Source organism: Vitis riparia, chromosome 13 (assembly GCF_004353265.1).
Source record: "Vitis riparia cultivar Riparia Gloire de Montpellier isolate 1030 chromosome 13, EGFV_Vit.rip_1.0, whole genome shotgun sequence".
NCBI lineage: Eukaryota > Viridiplantae > Streptophyta > Magnoliopsida > Vitales > Vitaceae > Vitis > Vitis riparia.
The window spans coordinates 27,590,895-27,613,132 of NC_048443.1; the positions used below are offsets into that span (position 1 = coordinate 27,590,895).

Genomic DNA, 22,238 nt, shown 5'->3' on the forward strand with positions numbered 1-22,238 from the left:
GAATGAAATTTATCTATTTGTTATAATTATTAAATTCATATATTTTTAAGTTATTTTAATTTTATATGAAATAATTAAAATAGATAAAATAAATTTGAAATAAAATGTAAAAATAATTTATTGATATTAAATTTATTTTTTATTACTATTTTTTTATTTACATTTTCCCTCACATTCCCCAAAACCAAACATTTCCTTACAAAACTATCACAAATGAATAATAAAGAAATTGATCGACTTTAAATTATTATTAATTGTGCTTAATTATAATGAAATTTATATATATTTATTATAATGATTTATGTAAGGATTAAAATTAAGGGGAATTAGAAGCTTTTTATGGGTTATTTTTGTATTTATATTTTAATGTTAACGTGAATATTTTAAATGATTATAAATAAAAATAAAAATTTGAAAAGTATTAAAATTATTTGTATTTATTGATTTTATAGTTCACATATTTAAAATGTACTAAAATAAATGTAGATCCGATTTCCATCACTTTCTTTGTAATTATTCTAATGCTATTTAATTCCATACAAAAATTTCAAAAGTAGTCTTTTTCAACTTCTTTTTCATATTTATTTTTTCGAGCTAACTAATATTAATTAAAATTAATAAAGGTAAATATGTCAATTTGATGGTGATTTATAATATATTTTATAACTCTATAAATGAAAATGAAATAATAAAGTTAAAGTCAACAACTTATAATTAATTTAAATTATTGAAAAATAAGTATTAAACTTTATTAAATACATCTTTAATGTTTTTATTTTATAAAACAAATGTCGATTTGGAAATTTAAAATTTTTTCAGTATATTTATTTTTATGTTTTTGGTAACAAAAGACTATTTTTGTTTTTTTTTTAGTTGTTAAATGTATTTTTTAGTTTTATGTTCGGAAAAACAAAAAATTGTTTTCCAAAATAGTCACCAAATAGGGATTGCTTGAGAATTGTTTTTGAGAATCGTTTTCTATTATTCGGAATAAAAAATATAATAACCATAATTGATAATAAAAAATTATTTCTTATATTTTGATTTTAAGAATAAGAAACAAGATGTTTTTAGAAAACATATTTTTGTTTTTTTTTTTTTGCTTTTTAGGGTTGTTTTAAGAAATGATTGTTATAATAATATAAATTTATTTTAAAAATGGGTTAAATAAACTTTAGGTTCTAAATAGATAGTTGTTTTTATAAAAATTGAAGAATAATTTTTACAAGTCATTTTCAAAAACTATTTTTTATAATTATTTTTTAGTTACTAATCAGACTTTAAAATCCCGTGGCAGTGTTTTTAAGAAACACTTTTAATATAAAAATATATATATTTTTTTTATAAATGATAAAATTTAAAAATTTTAAAAATCACATTATTTTAAAAACACTTTCATCAAAACACTTCTGAAAAAGACTTTAAACTAGCGTTGTCATTTAAAATATATATATATATATATATATATATATATATATATATATATATATATAATTTTTCTTTTTCTATCTTGTTGAACGGAACGTTTCTCAAAATTCTAGATAAGATAAGATCCACATGTCCCAATCGTTTCTTTTATTTTCCGGGATTTTTTAAATTTTCCCGGAAAATTATGTGGGTGGAGGTGGAGGTGGACCTAGCGACCGAAAATTTCAAACCCCACTTGTTGACAATTTACTTTTGAAAATCAGCAAGTGTCCCGCCAGCTTTTTTCAGAGTGGTTGGGCGGGCCACATAACTTTCCCAAAACACCCCTCCGCACTTCACGAATTCAAATTTCGAATGGAGAGCATTTTCGTCAATCACAAAAATTCACACTCCAGAAAAGGCGGCAAATTGTTTGTTCCCTCTCGTAGTTTTCTCACTTCTCTTTATATTCCGTGGCACGCCGATCGAAGAGTAGTTCATCCCAGGCTCCGGCGGCGTTGCATTGATTTATTAGGGTTTCTTCTCCGATCATCGCCTTTGATTTTGAGGTTTGCGAGTCTCAGAATTGTTCATTTTAAGCTTGCTTCTTCTTTTTTTTTTTTTTTTTTTCTGGGATTTTGATGTTTGGTGATAATTGTTGTGTTCTAGATCGTTGTTTGTTCGGCTTGGTTCAGGTTCCTGTTGTAGATCTTGGTTGATGCTGCTCGTTTTAGTTTTGAAATTGATGTTTTTGTTTGGAATCTAGTTGATTTCGTTCTTGGGGAGTGTGAGCTGATCTCTGTGCCTAGTTTTCCAGAATCGAGCAGTTTGAGTGGCCGATTTGAGCCAAAAATCATCATTATTATTATTTTGTTATGTTTGTTTTTCTGATTACTTGAATTGATTGCTAGTGAAATCGTAGAGATTTGAGATTTGGTCTAGGGCAAAATATTTGGAAATAGAACTCATAATTTTAGGCTATGTCTTAACACGGGAGTACTTTGGAAAGGGGAAAATGTTGGAACTGAATCAAATTTTCTTCTCCGGTTTTAGATACAGAGGAAAATTAAATTGATGAAAGATTATTTACAAATTTATTAGATTTTCGGAGTCTCCATTCTTTATATGCAAAAGAAAGAAATTTTGAATAAGTTTGGACGAATATGTAAAACAAAATTTAGTAAATTCAAGCATATTTTTATTTATTTATTTTTCTCTACATTTTTTTTTTAATTTTCTGAATAATAATTAAAAAATGTAAAATACTTTAAATTTTTTTATATTGTATAAAATTTGAGAAACTATTTAATTGATTTATGAATTTTGTTTCTGAAAACATCAGAACTGTTCTTAAATACTTGTTTTTTTAGAACTATTTTTGAAAATATTTACAAATAGGACTGCAATTTCCATCTCTTCTTATTATCGGATAGAAGTTGTTTGCAAAGTTTAGAGTGTATTTGACAGTAATTATAAGAAGTGTTTCTAACATTTTTAACACTTAGAATTTTTTTTTATCTTTTAAGTGTTAAAAAAGCTAAAAATGCTTTCGACAATCATTGCCAAATAGGTTTTTAGAGTCCTTTTGGTAGTGATTTTAAAAAGCACTTTTAATCTTTTTAACACTTGAAATTTTTTTATCATTCAAGTGTTAGAAATGTTAAAAACGTTTTTTAAAATCACTCCAAAAACCTACAAAATAGAGTTTCGCTAAGCGGTTTTGGAATAGCATGATAACTTCAATTCTCAAGTGTATGTGGATTTGTGATTGGTATTTGGGTGAAAAGGATAGAAGTATTTAATAGCAATGAGCGAAATAAATAAATTCTGCTTTAGGTGGAGTAACGATCTTGTCTAGACACCCAGTTTAGTCGAGAACCTGAATTAGACCCCAGTCTAGTTTGAGAAACCTGAAATGTATAATCGTCATTCTCAATGATATTGTCATTCTCAATGTAATTGGACACTCAGTTATTCATTTTAGCTTAATTTACCTGTGACTGCAAAATTGTTCGTGCTAATTAATTATTCATGGTTAAATTGCCTTCTGGATAAAGTAAATAATGAAGTGATCTTAATTACAGAGATGGAACAGAGTGTTAAACAAATGCTGAGACTTATTGAAGAGGGTGGAGATTCTTTTGAAGAGAAGGCTGAAATGTATAATCGGAAAAGGCCAGAGTTGGTTGCTCATGTTGAGGAATTCTACCGCATGTATCAATCACTAGCTGAGCGTTGTGACCATTTAACAGGAGAATTGTTTAAGAGTAATCCGTCCATGCTCCAAGCACAGGTAACCCCTGATCAAAAGCTGGGTGTGCACAGGTCTAGCCATCATTCTGTTAATATGGATTCACCTCTCAGCTCCGGGAGTGCTAGCTCTGAACTTTCTTTGAAGGAAGGTGCTGAATCATTTTCGTCATCATCATCAGACTCTGAGTCAGAATCTATCACCTCCTCCATTAACAGGTACTTGGGCACTCCTTCAAATGGTGATGGCAAGGGGCTTCAAACTATGCTCCCAAGCATGAAGGAGAAGCTCCAGGTAACTGAGGACAAGGATGCAGATTGTATCCCAAAGGTGGGAACTCATGCTAGTTATGAGGAATTGCTTGGGAAGATCACTGAGTACAGCCAAAAACTTGAGTTCTCAGAAGAAGAGATTGCCAGGTTGAATTGTGAGCTCAAAAAGAATGAATCTGCTACTGGAACTCTGCAAGCTCAGCTTGAATCAGCATGGAGAGAGATTGAGATGCAGGAGGCCAATCTTGAATTGGAGAAAAGACAAGTGCTAGAGCTGCAAAAACAGACAGCTGAACTAGAGAACCGTGTTTCAGAATCTGATCACAAAATTTGCATGTTGGAGGAAGAGTTAGAAGAAACTAAAAAAAGACTTATGGGATCAGAGGAAGAGAATGAAAAGTTGAAGCATGAACTTACAAATGAAATTTCTGTAGTCAAGCATCAATTGGAAGATCAGCGTGCATTGGCTGTCATGTTGGAAACCCAGCTGCAAGACAGTATTATAAAGCACATGGCCTTTGTATCAGACCATGATCGTGAAGTTGAATCTTTAAATTCTGCACTACATAATGCCCAAGAAAACTTCTCTCTCGAGAGGGCACAGCTCCAATCTGATATTTCTAGCTTGTCAAAACAAGTAGTCCTGTTAGAGACAAGACTCGAAGAATGGAAAGCTAAGGAAATGGAGATGAAAGGTCTGCATGAAGCTCAAGAGACTGTTTTGCAAGGTGAGATTGAACAGTTAAAGGCAGAACTCTCTGAGAGAGGTGACATTGTACAAGCCTTGAATAAAAATCTGGATGCACTTAAACTCACATATGATATGCTCATGGCTGAGAAGGATGAGCTGAGTGCCAGGGTAGACACTCTCATTGCAGATGTGAATTCTTGGGACAATCAGATTCAACAGTTGGAGGATCATCTACGCCAGTTACGCATTGAACGTGTGGAGCTGATTGCTGGAACTGAAAGCGCACGCAAATTAGTAGATGAATTAAGCTGGAGAGTAAAGGAGCTGGAGAGAGAGGTGGAGAGGCAGAGGGTTGTGATCTCAGATAGGGCTGAGGAGAAAAGGGAGGCCATTAGGCAGCTATGTTTCTCACTGGAGCACTACAGAAGTGGGTATCAAGAACTTCGCCAAGCATTTATTGGGCACAAACGGCTGCCAATTTTGGCTTCATAAGTTCATTTTTTCCCTGGTAATGGTCTCTGGGAAGTTTATTTATGAGGTTTGCATTTCTTTTTCACAGTCCTTTTAGTGTTGTATTGTGCTGAAGAATACCCTTATCTATAGCTTTCTACTATTAGTTTTGAACCTTCTATTTCATTCTAGCTCATGAATGCTTAAGATCCAACAGTGCTATATCATGCTTAATGTATCTTGACTCTGCTCTATTGCATCATGCATGTTGAATATAATCCGAATTTGCATAGAGCAGTCTTTCGAATGATCTGACCCTACCATTTTATGTCGTAAACTATTCTCCATAGTTCATGTGCTTGATTTCTTTTGGTTGGGTGTTTTGAAATGGTACTTATAAGAGTTCCAAGTCACCCAATATGTTCATTGCTGTGAGCCTTTTAAAACCTTAATGTAAACATCTGCTCTTTTTTATATAAATATTATATGTTTTAGGTCTAATAGATCCGCATGACTTCAAAATGTATCTACTTGTTTAAGAGAAACTCCTAGATATGTAGTGTCTAAAACTTGTTTATCAATAATTTATATTGTTGTGAGCCATGGGGTGTCGAGCTTTTTATCTTGATCCATAAAATGAAACCCAGACTTCAGTCCTAGCCAAATTCTGGAGTTCCTTCTGAATTTCCCAAGTATGGGATGCTATCAAAATCTAGAGGACCAGTTCCCAAGTGTCATGTTGCCCCAAGGATCAGGACAAGCAGAGGACTGAACCCAAAATCCCAGGGCAGTCAGACCCAACCGAACTATTTAGAGTCATGGATTTTCCTTGGTCTTCATGTTTGACGGGTGAAAATTCTTGATCCTCCTCTTTACTTAGGCTTTCAGGTGTTCAAATAGAACCTTGTTTCCGGGTCCCTTCATTTAAGCCTGGTGTCTCATTTTCAATATGGTAAATCACTGTCATCCCAATTCTTGGCTCTGAACATCCCCTCACCAGCACGACATGCCAAATTATAAATTCCATACCATTCTCCTCCATAATGATGCCTTCGCTCCCCACCCCAAAAAAGGTCATTTTTTAGGTCTTGCATAACCACTCTGACCGTTGCCTAGCTATGTGATACTTTAATAAAACAGATGGAGCCACTGGTCCATTCAAATCTCCAATCAGTCCAGATGATGTGATGGGTAGTTGTTTGACATAAATTTTCTTCAATTACTTGCTCCAATCATGTTTGACTTTCTGGGGTCAGGTCTATATCCACCTCACCCTTTTCACATTCATTTCATATCCCTTCCGAAGTCGAATGGGTTTTTTCAGTCTGGGTGGCTCTTCTCCACCCTCATGACTCCCACTTAATCCAACTTTTGACTTTTCTATAGTATGAATGAAATAAATCCCATTTATTTCAAAAATAGAAAGACTAGAACAGAGGAATCAAAATCTTAGAATTTCTAGTGTTCTCATTTCTAATTAATAAGTCATTTTCATAAAATTAAAAAAGAATCAAAATCTAACAATAATACAAGAGTTTTTATTTTAAAAAATAATTAATATCCAAATGTAACGAGGATTTGAAATATCACATATTCATCAATAAAAAAAAAAAAGATTGATACCATTCCTTAATGTCATCTTGACTATTTATGAAATGTAAAATTTAGATGATTATCTAGTAACTCCGTTCTATATTTTCAAAAATTGAAGCAAAATATTTTAAATGAGTTTAAGGCATGGTGCGAATACAAGAGGTTTTTTTTTTTAAATAAATAATAGAAGCTGCTTATTTAGTATTTAATTTCTTATGTTGGTTAAAAAAATTCGAATTAGTTTAAGTAATTAAGTAATTTTATTAAAAAAAATTTACTTAACATTTCACATAAAAATAAGAGGGGTAAGGTATTTTACACTTGTTTAAAATTTTGGGAATAACAATATTTCCCTTTTTAGTCGATTTAAACATCATCTTTTCTAATTTTTTTTTAATCAATCATATTGGGCCCAAAAACTTAGATAATAAATGAAGGAAAAAATGATGTTCAACCACAGGAAAGGCCAGCAGTGTTTATCGCAACCGTCATTGCGTCAGGACAGGGAAAGCAGTCTCGTCATTATGACTCTCGACACGTGGCTGCTCGGACAGTTTGGATACCCCCTTCGCCCTCCACCACGTCTTTCTCCGTATCCTACCCTAATTATAATTTTTTTTTTAAAAACAAAGTGATATATTTGAAGATATTTTTATTTTATATTTGTTTAAGAATAAATTCAAATGAATATTTGTATAAATTTGGGTGTTGGGTAAAATTTAATATTTATTATTTAATGATTTAAGTTAGATTATATTTAAGTTGTTGATTTAAAAATTATTATTTTAAATATTAAAATTATATGATAAAATTAATTTAAAATTTATTATAAATTATTAAATCGATATATTTATTTTTATAAATTATAGTTAGGATAAATAAAGTCATGGATAAAAAATTATTTTTAAATACATCAATTTTTATAAATAGTTTTTAAAAATTATTATGCTTTATACATAAATTATTATAATTTTTTATTATTAAAAATAATATTAATAACAATTATTTATTAAAACTGAGATTCTCCGTTTGACGTAGGGATCGGCATCGTGATTGTGACATTTAGTGACCGATGGAGGTATTAAAACGCGCTGTTTTGATGAGGGAAGTCCATAGCCCAAAAATTCAAAAGGCCAGAGTCCTCACGCCAGTGTGGAAGCTTCTTAACGAGAGAGACAGAGGTGCCACTTGCCAACCCTCCAGCTGTCACCACCGCCACTCCGGTCAACCCCACCACCACCACCGCACCGCCGTTCTAATGCTGCAGCTGACTTCAAACTCACCTTTCCACCACCCTTAACCTCCAGTCAACGGTCGACTTTCTGTGGGGCAGCCCAACGAGTTGATGATGATGGTGTTGCGGGTTATGATTCTGAAAAACGCACCACCACCATTGTGTTGACGGCAACCCAGCTTCCCCGACACGACATAGGTATAGGAAGAGGAAGGAGGAGGGGGAAGAAGAAGGAAGATTTTTGTAAACTTTGACTAAAAGCAGAGAATCTCTCCCAAGAAGTTTCCTGCTTTTTTCCTCTCTTTTCCTGCTCAGGTTCCTTTTCTTCTTCTTCTTCTTCCTTTTTTTTTTTTTTTGGGGTCCTCCCTCTGTCTTTATATCTGTAATTTGAGATCTTTTCTGACTCTGGTTTCTTTCTGAGCACTGTGAATGGATCTCTTCATTATGGCATCTGGGTTCTGCTCTGATTTGATCTGATCTGTATGTTTGTGGGCTTATGCAATTTTTTTTTTCTATCTCTGTGTGTTTGTTTGTGGGGATTGAATGGTTGTTCTGTATTTTCTGTTGTGTTGTTGCCTTTCTGAAATTTGATCTGAGATGGGTTGATTTTGTTTTTGCTTTGCTTGTGTGTATTTGGGTTTTCTGGAGTTTTAGGTAGATTATTGAGCTGGTTTGGATTTGTTTTTACTAGGGTTTCTGTGATGTTGTGGCTTTTTTCTAAGGGCTGACTGAGAATTGGTGGAATTGATATACTGGATCTTCTTCTTTGTTCTTTAAGCTTGATGGCACTCCAACTCTTTGTTGCATTTTTTGGTTTACAGTGAATTCAAACATGAATATGGCACATTTGGGTCTTCTTAGATCTTCAGTGGCAATCCCTTTTCTAATCACCCTCTGCATTCAATTAGATATTCAGAAAATTTTTCAGTTTAATTCGACTAGATTTTAGATGCATCGCTGTGCTTGTTTACTTCCTGATGCATTGGAAAAGGTTGATGGATGGAGGAGATTGCAGTGGCTCTAATGCATCGCACTACCTTTTTGGTTCTCAGGGATCTGCTGCCTCTGGCCATTGATATGATTATTCTCTTCATAATTATATTTTCCATCATCCTCCAGCCCTTCATTTAATAGATCTTTGACTGGTGGGCAAAGAGAGCTACTTCTTATTATGTGGGCAATGAAGTTATTCAATTCAACTTGTATGCAGAACATTAGTGTTTGTTCTTTTCTTTTTGTCATGTTCATTTTCTTTTTTCTCTCTTCTAAACGCATCCTAGGTTTTATACCTATTCAGAATGAAACATTTATCGGTTTAGCAACTTGGACACATTCTAGAACTAAAAATTCTCTGCAGATTATCACAATGCTCTTCGGTGATAACTGCATCTCATTTTTGCATGACTGCTTATCAGTAAGTTGTATCATTGAGTTTGTGCACCATTAACCTAAGTGGTATTCTTGGGTTTGGCTCTTTTCTTTTTATTTATCAAATGCATGCTTACATATTCATCTTTCTATATGATTGCAGGCACTGGGAGCCTTCAATTTTCCGACAAGGGGGTTGTTCATGCTTTCATCACTTCTGTGAAACTAAAGCGTGCCAAATTTGGTGGTAAAAGTCCGACCTTAGGTTGGTAGAGGTCATTTATTTGGAGAAACATGATCAGTGGACCAGCTACTAAAATTCGACTGGTTAGATGTCCCAAATGCCGGAAGCTTCTTCCAGAGATGGCAGGAATTCCTCTATACCAGTGTGGTGGATGTGGCGTGTTTCTACGAGGTAATATGCTTTTATATATAAAGTTCCAATTTGATAAACCATAAAACAGAAAGAATGTTCAATCAGTTGTGAATTTAGCTGAGGACATGCAGAGTGAAGTCGAGTAGTTGATGGTCAGCCTAGTTGATTTCTCACTCTTAAATAGTGAAGCTGCAGTGATTTTCTTCTGATATATTAGACTATTGTGCATATGTTGTCATGATAATTGTTCAAGTGAAAAGAGTCAAGATACACAACTGGGTTTTTTCTTAATATAGTAGGTTGGAATAGTGGGTTCCTTCACAGTGCATGGATACATCACTTCTGTATGCCATTGTTATGATCCTCATAATCAGTGATATGAGTCCTTTATGCTTGTTTTGTATCTTTTCACAAAAATTAGGTTTCTTGATTTGCTATTCTCAAAGACTAAAACTTATTTTTTTCCATTCCCCTTCCTTCATGCAGCCAAAAATCATGGAAACAGCACCAGAACTACCCCTTCAGGCTCACATGAAACAGGTTCTGTTCAGAGGAATGAACTGGTGCATGTTTCTGAAAATGAAGAATCTAGTAGCTCGAGTCGAGAGGCGATTCCCTCTTCCACAGGAGAATGTTCTTTGAACAAAGAAAATGGGAGGGATGATCTTGGGGATTGTCGTACAGAGCAGCCTGAAGTGAACTTCTCAAATGGGGTTTCTTCAACAACAAAGCAGCCTGAAGATGCAAACTTCTCAGATAAAGTTCCTTCATCAATAAACCTCTCGAATGAAGTTTCATCACTAATGAAGCACTCTGAAGATGTAAACATCTCAGATGAAGGTTCATCATCCAAAGTGCAGCCTGAAGAGGTGAACCTCTCAAATGAAGTTTCATCACCCATGGAGCAGCCTGAAGATGTAAACATCTCAGATGAAGGTTCACCATCCAAAGTGCAGCCTGAAGATGTGAACTTCTCAAATGAAGTTTCATCACCCATGGAGCAGCAGCCTGAAGATGTAAACATCTCAAATGAAGGTTCATCACCCAATGTGCAGCCTGAAGATGCGAACTTCTCAAATGAAGTTTCATCACCCATGGAGCAGCCTGAAGATGTAAACATCTCAAATGAAGGTTCATCATCCAATGTGCAGCCTGAAGATATAAACATCTCAAATGAAGGTTCATCATCCAATGTGCGGCCGGAAGATGTCAACTTCTCGAATGAAGTTTCTGCGTTGGTGGAGCAACCTGAAGATGTAAACTTCTCTAATCAAGTTTCTTCACTGATGGAGCAGCCAGCAGACGTATTCTCAAATGAAGTTTCTTTTCCGAGAGAGCAGCCAGAAGATGTAAACTTCTCAAATGAAGCTTTTTCATCAATGGAGCAGCCTGAAGATGTAGACTACTTGGATGAAGTTTTATCACCGAAGGAGCAGTCTGAAGATGTGGACTTCTTGGATGAAGTTTCATCACCAACGGAGCAGCCTAAAGATATAAACTTCTCGAATGAAGTTTCTTCATCAAAGCAGCAGCCTGACAATTTGAACTTCTTGAATGAAGTTTCTTTGTCAACAGAGAAGCCTGAAGATGTGAGCTTCTTGAATGAAGTTTCTTCGTCAACTGAGCTTATGTGTCATGAGAATGAAGAGCCACAACCCAGAGTTGGAGCAAATACAGTGTATGAAGATGATGAGGGTGGTTTTTACTCCAGAAGCTTGAGTTCTGACAGCCTCCTGGCTTCAAGAGAAAGGAGTTCAGAAGTTACAGCTCAGAGGTTAACTGGGGAATGTATGAAACAGGATACTCCCATGTCTCACTCCAATGAACAACCAGAGCAGTCTGACGATGATGTTCTCCATGGATATATGTATAGATCTCCAACAGCCAGAAGTTTCTATGGATATGATGGTAGTGTCTCTTCTTATGATGGAACTGATGATCAAGTCCTTGACCGATCTCTGCACCAACCCAACAGAACTTTCAAGGCTAGAGAATTGGTTGGTCCTGAAGAAAGATCCAGAGGTAAATTTCTGGTGAATAGCAACCTAGAAATGCAACGTCAAACGAGGAATGCCTCATCAATTTTATCGGGTAAGGAGCATTACCCTAAGAAATACGGCAAGTGGAATAGAGATGACTTTCCGGAATCCACAAGATATGACCAGCCAGTCAGAAACTGGATGAGATTGGAAAGAGGGGAATTTCCATCTAGATTGCCCTTCAATGGAAGGGATTTCCCTGCTGGCTATGAAAATGACATCCCTTCGAGTCCTGGACATCCTGACCACCAACACAGTTCGAGCTTTCATTCGCCTGACATGCCTGAGCTCCATGAACAGGAGAGGATAAAATTGTTGAAAATGTTGTGTGAATTGCGAGATCAGATCAACAGAAAGCACAATGGAAGGGATCCCACCAGAGTCGGTTGGAAGGGGAAGCATATTGCAAAGTCCTATAATCATGAAGCATCTGAGGAGGAAATTTTCAATGATTTAAACTATCCTAGGTATCCTGACCAATATAGGACTGGAAGAAACTGGCCCCAACATCGTAAGTTCTCGCGAATGGCTTTCTCAGGAGAGGCCCCAAACAGTAGACACCAGGCTGATTATTCCTGCTTGCATTGTTGTCCCCAAGACAGGTGGTACTCAGCACAACTACGTCCACCTGTTCCATGTTGTGAAAATGGACTACATGGGGCCCGCCCTGGTCACAGATGTTATCATCACTGCACCTCTACTCACTCAAGTCCCCTACAGTGTATGGACTCTGAGATCCCCATATGGACCCATGGTGCAAAGTCTGAAGACCAGGGTCATAAAAATCACGAGGCGAAGTTGTATTGGAAGGAGAAACATCACCAGGTGAAGCGACATATCCAGCCCATAGCAGGTGGAGCTCCTTTCCTAACTTGCTATCATTGTTCACATCTGCTGCAGCTACCTGCAGATTTTCTCCTCTTTAAGAGGAGGTGCCATGGGCTCAGATGTGGTGCTTGTTATGAGCTCCTTAAGTTTTCAGTTGAGAACAGAACTCATATAGTTCAATATACGCCAAATGCTGTAGACCCTCGGCCTCCTCCCCCCAGTGAGGTTGATGATGTCAGCAGGACTCTCAATAGTGTAGGTTTGCCATCAACTGCTCTTGTCAGTGATTGTTCACCTGCATACCCGGTGTCAAGTTCTGATGATTATGGACTCTCTTTCTGTAAAAGCTTCTCTACTGAAGGTGAGACTGCTTTCATCACACCTCCATTTGGGCCTATGGGTGAAAGAAAGAAGAAGCTCAACTTGAAAAAGTCTCAAAACAAGTACAAGGAACCAGTGGAAACGTACAAATCAATTGGGTCATCCTCCAATATGTCTAAACCTGAGAAATCATCCACAGAAATTGAGGAACTGCCTCCAACAGCAGGTTCCCCACTTTATCGGCTCATGGATTATTCTTCACCAAGTGCAATGATATATGGGTCTGGCATGGATACAGACTGATATTATCAAGAGAAAAGCCTGAGTTGAAGGACTTGACATGTTAAAAGGACTCCTTGATAAGGCCTTTTGGCTTTACAGAAGAATACGAAATGCATAGATGATAGACTCTTGGGGGCTTTAAAAAGGAAAACATACAATGATTCATGGTTTTGGAGTCTGGTGAGAGGAGTTCAAGGAACAAGGTTTGATCAGAATGAAAAGATTTTGGGAATTTGAGATTTGGCAATCAGAAAGTTGATTTTTTCCCCCCTTACTTGCAAGTGATTCGATGCATCTAAGATTATCCACAAAGAAAAAATATATATATTTTTTCTTTTTGTTTATTCTTCATACTCTGCATGTACTCTTGGTTGCTGTTTGTATAGATATTAACTCAGAAAGATTCCTATTTGATTTGTTCTGTTGGTATAGTTGTTCCAATTTTGGTATTCAGACCTTCTTTTCATATTTTAGTGCAGAGTTGGGAATTTATGTGGTCAATAATGTAGTAGTATGAATCTTATGGCAAGAAGATTTTTTTCCCACAAAAGGCTTGTAGCTCATCTCAGGCATGTTTCAGGTTCATTTATTTACTGCCAATACTGTTCTCTGGCTGTTTATCAACTATCATAGTATCATGATATTGAACTTTATTTTCTGAGTCAAAGCAAATTCTTTATGATCTATGATGACAAACCCTTGTTGGGAACTGATTGATATGCAGGGACGGATGGCTTGGTACCTTCAACCCCCTGTATGGTTCTTGGATTTGTCATGACAACAATCATTTTTCACAGGAGTTCTCATTTAGTTTTGGCTGAGATACAGCATTATCCAGCTGATGCCAGTCAGCCGCTGATAGCTGAGTATCCATCTCTGTTGTCACATTCCCTGTTTTCTTCTACTGCTATATGCCTTCTATTCTTCTGTATCATATAGTTCACCAGCTTGACAATACTACATTCTTGGAATTGGTAAAGATCGTAGAGGGAAGGCCTGTCTGAGTTAATTAGGCAGTGTATTCCACAACCTAGTGTGATGAAACTGATACACTACAGTAATAACTTAATCTACACAGACAAGGTATTGGTGTATATACATGAGGACTGGCGCCTCCATTTTGCTGTAGTTATGGAGTTTGTAAGTTATACAAGGATGGCCAAGCCAGTAACTCAGTAGGCAAAGGCCACAAGCAGCAATAAAAACAGCAGTGCAGGATTACAGTACCTGGAAAATGACCTAGAAGAAAATTGGGAAGTACTACACCAGCTAAAGCAAGTGATTCAAGCTGTTATGGAGTCACTCCTCTTAGTAGTAGGGCATCTGGTATAGTATGATAACAAGAGACTAGTTGGGGGAAAGCTAAGGCTGAAGTGAAGTCAAATTTGATTCTACCATTCTAATAGAAAACCATTAACACAAGGTACTGTGAAAAACAAAGACCAATTTCATATATGGGATCACACAAAGAAGTGATATATAAGATGAGTATCACCATGAGAAGATAAAAATATCAAGAGAAAACAGTTGTACTCTAATGTCATATAGAATATATATATATTTTTATTTCCCGATGTCCCAAAAGGGTTTCTATGAGATATAATAAACGTTGGGGTCTATCTTTGTGGTAGTATTTACAAGCACTACCCAAAAATTCTACATCTGTGAGATTCATTTGAAAGTGTCTCTATTCCTGCCTCCTCTATTTGAAACAATGGTGATTCTCTGGTCCTGAAGCATGTTCAAGTTGGGAGCTAACAGCCTTGTATATCGGTCAAAATACAGAAGCTGTTTCATGAGAAGTGCAAACTCCCGAGGAAATCTCAGTCCATAGGATTCACTAACCCGAACCTGTAGAAGAAATAGAGAATGCATAATCAGGAATGTTTGCCCCTCAAGATGAGCAATCAAAAAGACTTAAAAACTGAGAAAACTTGTGATCACCCTTGGGCAGACCAAATATTAGCAATCTATCATCATCTCTAAATTTTATAATGAACCACACTACATGCTTAGCTGTACAGTAACCTTAAACAACTTGAATTTCTTAGATATAATCTAAAATAAGTTTGAATTATTCAAGAAATCACACATTCAAATAATATTTGTTATTTGTGAAATACCCAAATCATCTCATAATGAATGTATACAGTCTGCATGTATCTATGTTTTCTGTTTTACCTAGCTTGCTATACTTCCCTGACTTATAAGTCATTCTCGGATGTTTTCCTGATTTATTCAAAATAATATTACAAATTAATTCCAAGATCATGAATAACCCATGAATCCTAAAGTTGTCATAATATTGTCGCCTGTGGGCTACAACAGTACCACAACCTGTTGCATACAAACACAACTAATGGTGTAATTTTCATTGTGGCATGTCATTAGGATGGTCAGGAAGGGTTGAAGTGTAGACCACTATTTCATTGTTGCATCAATAAACTTTAAACAAATCCTTTGAGAGACCCATGGCTTTACACCTAATTTAACCAATGAAACTATATGCTTACAAGCCTGTATAATTGGAAATTCATTTGTACAATTTAGAATTGAAAGGCTTACCACATCAAGAAAAAGTGCATTCATCTGCCTCTCATCAACAACTACATTAGCAGCGACTGCAGTTGTGTTTGTGGATGGGCCCCTGGTTGTTGCAACAATAATTTCTGTATCCAAATCCTGCATAACATTCAAGAGACCACTATTTCAGAAAAAAATCATTACACTGTATGAAGGTTTCAGATAAGAAGCTAATGTATGCTTCTCACTATTAGTTTTATAAAATTATCGATTTTCTAAATCAGAAGCATTTCTCTACCAGTCATTGTAGTCCTCATCTAAAATTGATGTGATGAGTCGTTATGAAACTAAAAAGACAAAGAATCCTGTATGATATATATGTGTGTGTATAAAAAACAAAGGAAAGACAAGAAGAAGAAGAAGAAAGAAAATCCCAACAGACATCAAAGGGCTGTACTGAAAATCCTAGGCCTTGCCTGAATTGATGAGAATATCTTTTCCAAATCCCTTGCAAAGGCCCTGAAATCCACATCCTTGTTTGTAGCACCCATTTCAATTAAAGCAGATGCCATTGACTCATACTCTTCGGTTGCAATTGATTCCAAAAAGACTTCCATAGCAGCCCATGTTTTTGGGGATATGCGTCCAACAATTCCTGTAAATTAAAATTGAAATTTAAATATATGCAACATTGCTTTCATGCATGGGTACTGAATAGCAATGACCATGGAACCGGTTCAAAAGTGTTTATACAGACTATAGCATATAAAATTGAAATATATACAATAACTTAACCAACTTAATAACTATCAAGTAGTTAGAGATCTCTATGATTGTTTGCCAACAGCTAGAATGATGTAGCATTGTGGCTCCTGGCCACCCTGGCTTCAATGATGGAAAACACCCAAAACTGCACAGAAATTTTAACTGAAATTATATTTTCCATTATCAACACTGTCAATAGACCCCATCAATAAAAAGTTTCTTAACGATGTAGCTAGATTGCAAGCTGACTGGATAAACTTGTCATCAGTCTTGGTCACAAGATCCCAAAGAACAGCTTCACGAAATCATGGGACACCAAATACAGGCAGCAGTTTAATAGTAATTATCAATTATTACAGAAACCACAATTTTATCATCATGTTAGGTGAGATATAGGTTAATGGATGGTGATAATTTTGGCAAAACAAGCAAGATAATGCTGATAATAAAGGCTGATAATGTTGATAGATTTGGACATACTGAAATTTATGCATGAACATTAAGTTTTGGTATATTGAATTCAACTATTCATATGTTTTAGTTTTTTGATCAAGATGTCTAGGTTTCTACACATTTCATGCATATGAGCAGGTAGATAATTTCTCGGTGAGGTTTAGCATTGGTTGAGCAGATTAAAATATACACGATACTACCATATAAGATACACTGTTTGGCCATGTATGGAAAAGATCAAAGCTATAACAAACCAAACTATGAGTTAACCCAGTGCAAAAAGAAAATGCATACCAAAATCAAGAAACCCAATGCGGCCATCACGTAGCAACCACAAATTGCCTGCATGAACATCTGCATGAAAGGTTTCACAGGCAAGCAAACTACCAAACCTGCAGAAACATATCAATGAAGAGATTGAACTTATAAGATTCTGATGTTATTAGCCAATAAATAAACATCAAAACAAGAAAGCTTATGAACTGCAGATCCAAGTTTGAGTCCTACCATACATTAAGGGCAGTTACAAGACTGGTCTCAGGACTAGAAACAAGTGAACTAATAGAGTCTAGATCAGTAAGAGGAACTCCATAAAGCCTCTGCATTGTCAGGACTCGTCGAGTACTGCACTGATGATACACTTTTGGAGCTGTAGCTTGCCTTGTGAGTCCCATTGCTTCTAAATATCTCCTAAAGGCTTCAATATTTGCAGCCTCCTTATTGAAGTCAACTTCTTCAAGCATTGATTCCCTTATGTCTTTGACAATACCAACCTACTGAAAGGATGTATACATTATAATAGAAACTTCTAGCCATCGTCATTTCAAAAGATGAAAGAACATGAATGGTGCATGACAAAAATCTCTAAATGTTCTTGTTTTAATGAAAGATAGGTAGTCAATGGACAAAATAAGAAACCCAATATGTCAATTCTTAATTAGAAATTTCACAAGTATCATTAAGTTGGATGAACAGAAGGCTAATTCCAATTCTCTAAGTTGATTAGAGATCACATAAAATCAATAAAAACGCTAAAGTTGCCAATATTATCAAATAAATAAAAGGTTCCATGTTATTTGTCATCCAAAACAAGCAATTAGGTCATTAGATTGAAAAGCTATTGAAATTATAATCCATATTGTACCAGCGATGCACGGCCAAGTTCAGGATTCAAAAATTCCAAAATGCGAGCAACAATGTATACAAAGTTCAGATCTGCCACCAATATATCCTCTATTCCAGGTTTCAAGACCTTTATCACTACATCCTCTTGGGAGCCTCTAAGCTTTGCACCATGAACCTGGAGTTAACATTTCAGGATTCCAATCATTCATCATGAAAAACAAAATGATAAAAATTTGGGGAGCAAAAAAAAGAGGGGGATAGTATAAACCTGTGCAATTGAGGCAGAAGCAATTGGTGTCGGGTCAACATATTCATAAACACTATCTATTGGTCTCCCTAATTCTTCACGCAAGACTCTTTGGATATCTTCAAAAGGAACTGCAGGAGCTCTGTCAAAACAGCTCTGAAATTCTTGGACATATTCTGGTGGAAACAATGTGGGTGCGGACGCTATGAACTGTCAATTGCAAGATAAGAGAAGCATTAATGACATTATGCATTGTATAAAGAAGACAAATTAAAATTAAAAAAAAAAAAGGAACAAAAGAAAAGGTCCAAGGCACAAAATAAAATTTAACTATTTAGAAGAAATTAATTTATCAGGTGGCCATTCAAATATAGACGCACCTTTTTATGGTTTGTTCACTGCATCATGATCATTCTTGTATACAAAAGTAAATACAACTCATCTTGGAGTGTCAATAAACAAGACAAATATCATAGGACTATAATTGTAAAGAAACTGAGGAAAAGCAGAAAAAATGACTTACCTGACCTAATTTGATATAGGTTGCCCCCATGCTTTCAAACAACCGCCTCAAATAAAGGGGAGAAAGTAACCCAAGCTGAATTTGAGTTGGTAATCCTGCAGATGAATTTGTTGACTACAGAAAGGGAGGAGGTGTCACTATTTCTGTCCAATTCATATTGTTTACAAGTGGAATTGAATAAATTCATTGCCTATAGTAAACAATAATTATCATATTTAAACAAATGTCATAAATATCATTGTATACATCCATAAATTGGACCATTTGAAAAATGCAACAAAGAAGAAACCCCAGCATCACCCCCCTCAAAAGAAAAAAAGAACAAAAAAAACTTATGCCTTTATGTTTCAGACATTGTTTTACAAACTAAATGTGCTTTCAAGCCTACAGACTGAAATGTTAATCAGAGCAAACATTAATAGCTCACAAGAAGTTAAAAAAGGCATGCGATAATTAATCCATAACTGAAAACTTATGATAACAAATGGGCAAAGTATAAAACTAGGAGACACACAGGAAATGGCATGCCCACTGCATCAAATATCAATTATTTCACATACGGTATCATTGTCAAAATAAAAGCTCAAGTGTTGACTACCTGTGATACATCTGCTAGCCACTCGCCACCAACTCTAATAACTGCTTGAATACCTTGAGCTGCCCTTAGGGCTCCACGTGGACCTGTGTTTATAGATGTCTGGACAATATCCTCCACCAGTTTGGGCAAATTTTCAATACTGTCTGGAGGAAAATACAAAATTTTAAAGCTTCAAAATAGAATTCTGTAAAAATAAAATTTGAACATTAATACATGAAGAGATAGTCCAATTGCAAATTAGTTGAAAGAGTGTATAAAATAGAATTGTAATAGAAGGGAAAAGTATACTAACATGAGTAGCTTGTGAATCAAGTTCCCCAAGGTCTAAGAAACAGAAAATTCATCTACTGTGCAACAACTTTTAAAGATGAGTTTAAGGCCTGAAGCTGCAGGCTGTGAAACTGATGAAACAAATGCCTAATGTGATGGAGTGAAAAGTTTCTATCATAAATCAATCAGAGTGAGGTTATACTTCCCCAAGATCAGAAAAGAGATCCATAGAATGAGTTGAAAGAGTAATTCATGATCATCACTAATCATACATCCCTTCAGAAAAAAAAAAAAAAAGGAATACAACCTGCTAATGCTACAGAGTAATGTGCTAGTGAACTTGCGTGTTAAAAGAACAGTAGTGGATTGACCTGTCCAAAAAAGGGAGCAGTATTTCTTGGAGTAAAAAAAACACCAAGGAGCTTACCACATCACTAATAGAACCAATTTTTCCACTGCTTCTTTTGTGGGCTGTATTAATATTTAGAGGAGTCTCCTATTTTGCTAAGAATTTATATGGAGGGGACCTTGAACTCATGGAGCTTAATCCCAACTACATGGATTGGCTGCATGATCCTTCTTCTCCCTTTAGTTCCAAAGCCATATCCTTGTAGGAGACGGCGATACTATCTCCATTATATTTGTTTTATAGCATCAAACTTCCATGAATTGATTTCACTTCCAAAGCCATCAAAGTCCAATAATAGGCCAAACTATAGAACCCTGTATAATATTGGTTTAACCCTACAAATTTAGTTCAATGTGCCCGAAATTTAGTTGTATGAATGGATCAAGTACTGATTTACTTCTAGAGGGATGAAAATGTCAGTTCAGGAATCATTAAGCATTTATAGAACTAGTGAAATTAATAATGTTTCAAGAAACCTACGTTTAGAAATAAGTTGAAGTGCTGAACCTTCCATTCCCATAGTCATCATTTTGGTTTCGATGTGAAACAAATTAGCTAATCCTATTTATTTAAAGGGCAAGATCAGAATGCACCAACAGATAATTTGCAGGCCAATATCTGAGTACATATCCAGAAACTCTGAAATTTTAAAGAAAAACTACAACCAGCACAACAACTGTAACAACCCATATCCAACCATGTAGATATTGTGGGCCTAAAGGGCCTCATAGCTTTAAAATCCATCTACGAGGTTAAAAGGAGGTCATACAAGGTTAAGAGAAGGTCATATATGTATCTCCAGTGCGATGTGGTATATCTAAACAACAATATTTTCTTTAACTACAATCAATTGAAAAAAAAAATTAAAAATAAGAAATCAAACATGAAATCTAAGTGTGAGTGCAGTAATACCTTGAAGACGCGAGGAAAACCGATCCTGTGCTTGAGAATATCGGGCGAAAAGTCTCAACCTCTTTGGTGGGAAATTCAATTTCCTCGATCCAACACATAAACCAGTAACAACAGGCAACTGTGACCAACCCATAACAGCAAAATAATCATTACCCGTTTCAAATTTCTTCAAAACAACTAAGTTTCAATCGATTGTTCAAACTGGACTCAATCTAAACTTCCAGTACTCCAATCGCATCTTTGTGGAGCTGGGTTTTGATGAAACCAATTCAAATTCAACTCCAAACCCACTATCACTAGTATGTAAATACATCAAACAAACAGCCAAATTGGACCCAGAGACTACAATTCCAACACCAATCAACAAAACGCAGCGTTTCGCATATTCATTGAGCCACAGAGGCCAACAAACCCAATAGTTGAGACAGAGAGGGCATCAAAAGCAGATAATTGAAGACTGCTAAACGCAGCGTTTCGTGTTGATTTGTATTATAAATAAAATAAAGCGGGGAACCTGAGAGTGGTGGAAAAGCGGCGGCAAGTGGCCAGAGACGGCGGCGGCTCTCATAGCCATTTCTAGTGACAGGTGGCTCCGGGCTTCCGGCGAAGCCGAATGTCAATACATAAAAGGCGAGAGATGGAAAGACGCCACGTGGCACGGCCAAAAACCAACTATGTGTTTGTTCATTTTTAATTTCCACGTCACATCATCAAATCTGAATAAATAAAGAGAAAAATAAATTAAATGAATTTAAAATAAAAAAAATAAAAAAAATCTTATCTTCAATTTTGAACATAAACTAGTTTGGAATTGACCGCATCCTAATATTCAAAGTCATACTAAAAAATTTCAAGTTGAAAGTCAGTATAATATATGAGTCAAATCTTTCGTCTAGTTATCACAAAAGTTTTTAAAAATTGTTTTATCATGTCTTATAAAATAAAAATTAATTTGAAAACCTAAAATATTTTTAATTTATTTTTAATATTTTTGAAAATAAATTTTATATATAACGTTTTATTTTTAATTATTTTATATATTTTTATAATTATTTTTAAGAATATTTTTCAGAAAATAAGTAAAAAAAACTAAAAATATATTATAAAAAACACCATATTTTTTATTTTTAATAACATAAAAAAAAAATAATTTTTGATTATTATATATATATATATATTTTTTTTTTCGCTTTGAAAAATAGAAAATTGATTTTGAAAACGGTTATAAAACAGACATTTAATTTCTATTTTTTTTCCTTCACTGGCTATGAACTAGCTTAGGAAAAAGATGTTTGACTGAA

General features: G+C 35.2%; 3 protein-coding genes across 5 annotated transcripts; 2 read left to right on the forward strand and 1 right to left on the reverse strand.

The window, feature by feature from the left end:
- The first annotated feature begins 1,849 nt into the window (after nt 1-1,849).
- LOC117929361 (protein NETWORKED 4B) lies at nt 1,850-5,408 on the forward strand. The gene is made up of 2 exons (XM_034849651.1): nt 1,850-1,976; nt 3,492-5,408. The coding sequence occupies exon 2, from the start codon at nt 3,494-3,496 to the stop codon at nt 5,111-5,113; it is 1,620 nt and encodes a 539-aa protein (XP_034705542.1). The 5' UTR covers nt 1,850-1,976; nt 3,492-3,493; the 3' UTR covers nt 5,114-5,408.
- A 2,366-nt stretch (nt 5,409-7,774) lies between these two features.
- LOC117927922 (protein ENHANCED DISEASE RESISTANCE 4) lies at nt 7,775-13,613 on the forward strand. Of its 3 annotated transcripts, none has more exons than XM_034847650.1 (3): nt 7,775-8,213; nt 9,430-9,681; nt 10,129-13,613. In XM_034847650.1, the coding sequence occupies exons 2-3, from the start codon at nt 9,561-9,563 to the stop codon at nt 13,131-13,133; spliced, it is 3,126 nt and encodes a 1,041-aa protein (XP_034703541.1). In that variant the 5' UTR covers nt 7,775-8,213; nt 9,430-9,560; the 3' UTR covers nt 13,134-13,613. The 3 variants fall into 3 exon arrangements, with proteins under 3 accessions (XP_034703541.1, XP_034703543.1, XP_034703544.1); XM_034847652.1 differs by having other exon boundaries at nt 7,775-8,096; XM_034847653.1 differs by lacking the exon at nt 7,775-8,213 and adding an exon at nt 8,244-8,378.
- A 1,012-nt stretch (nt 13,614-14,625) lies between these two features.
- Nucleotides 14,626-21,545, reverse strand: LOC117927923 (uncharacterized aarF domain-containing protein kinase At5g05200, chloroplastic). The gene is made up of 11 exons (XM_034847654.1): nt 21,452-21,545; nt 20,938-21,055; nt 19,347-19,489; nt 18,749-18,862; nt 18,247-18,435; nt 17,998-18,153; nt 17,361-17,626; nt 17,148-17,245; nt 16,112-16,290; nt 15,678-15,794; nt 14,626-14,963 (listed from the first exon to the last, which is right to left on the reverse strand). The coding sequence occupies exons 1-11, from the start codon at nt 21,509-21,511 to the stop codon at nt 14,784-14,786; spliced, it is 1,620 nt and encodes a 539-aa protein (XP_034703545.1). The 5' UTR covers nt 21,512-21,545; the 3' UTR covers nt 14,626-14,783.
- Between the last annotated feature and the right edge of the window lie 693 nt (nt 21,546-22,238).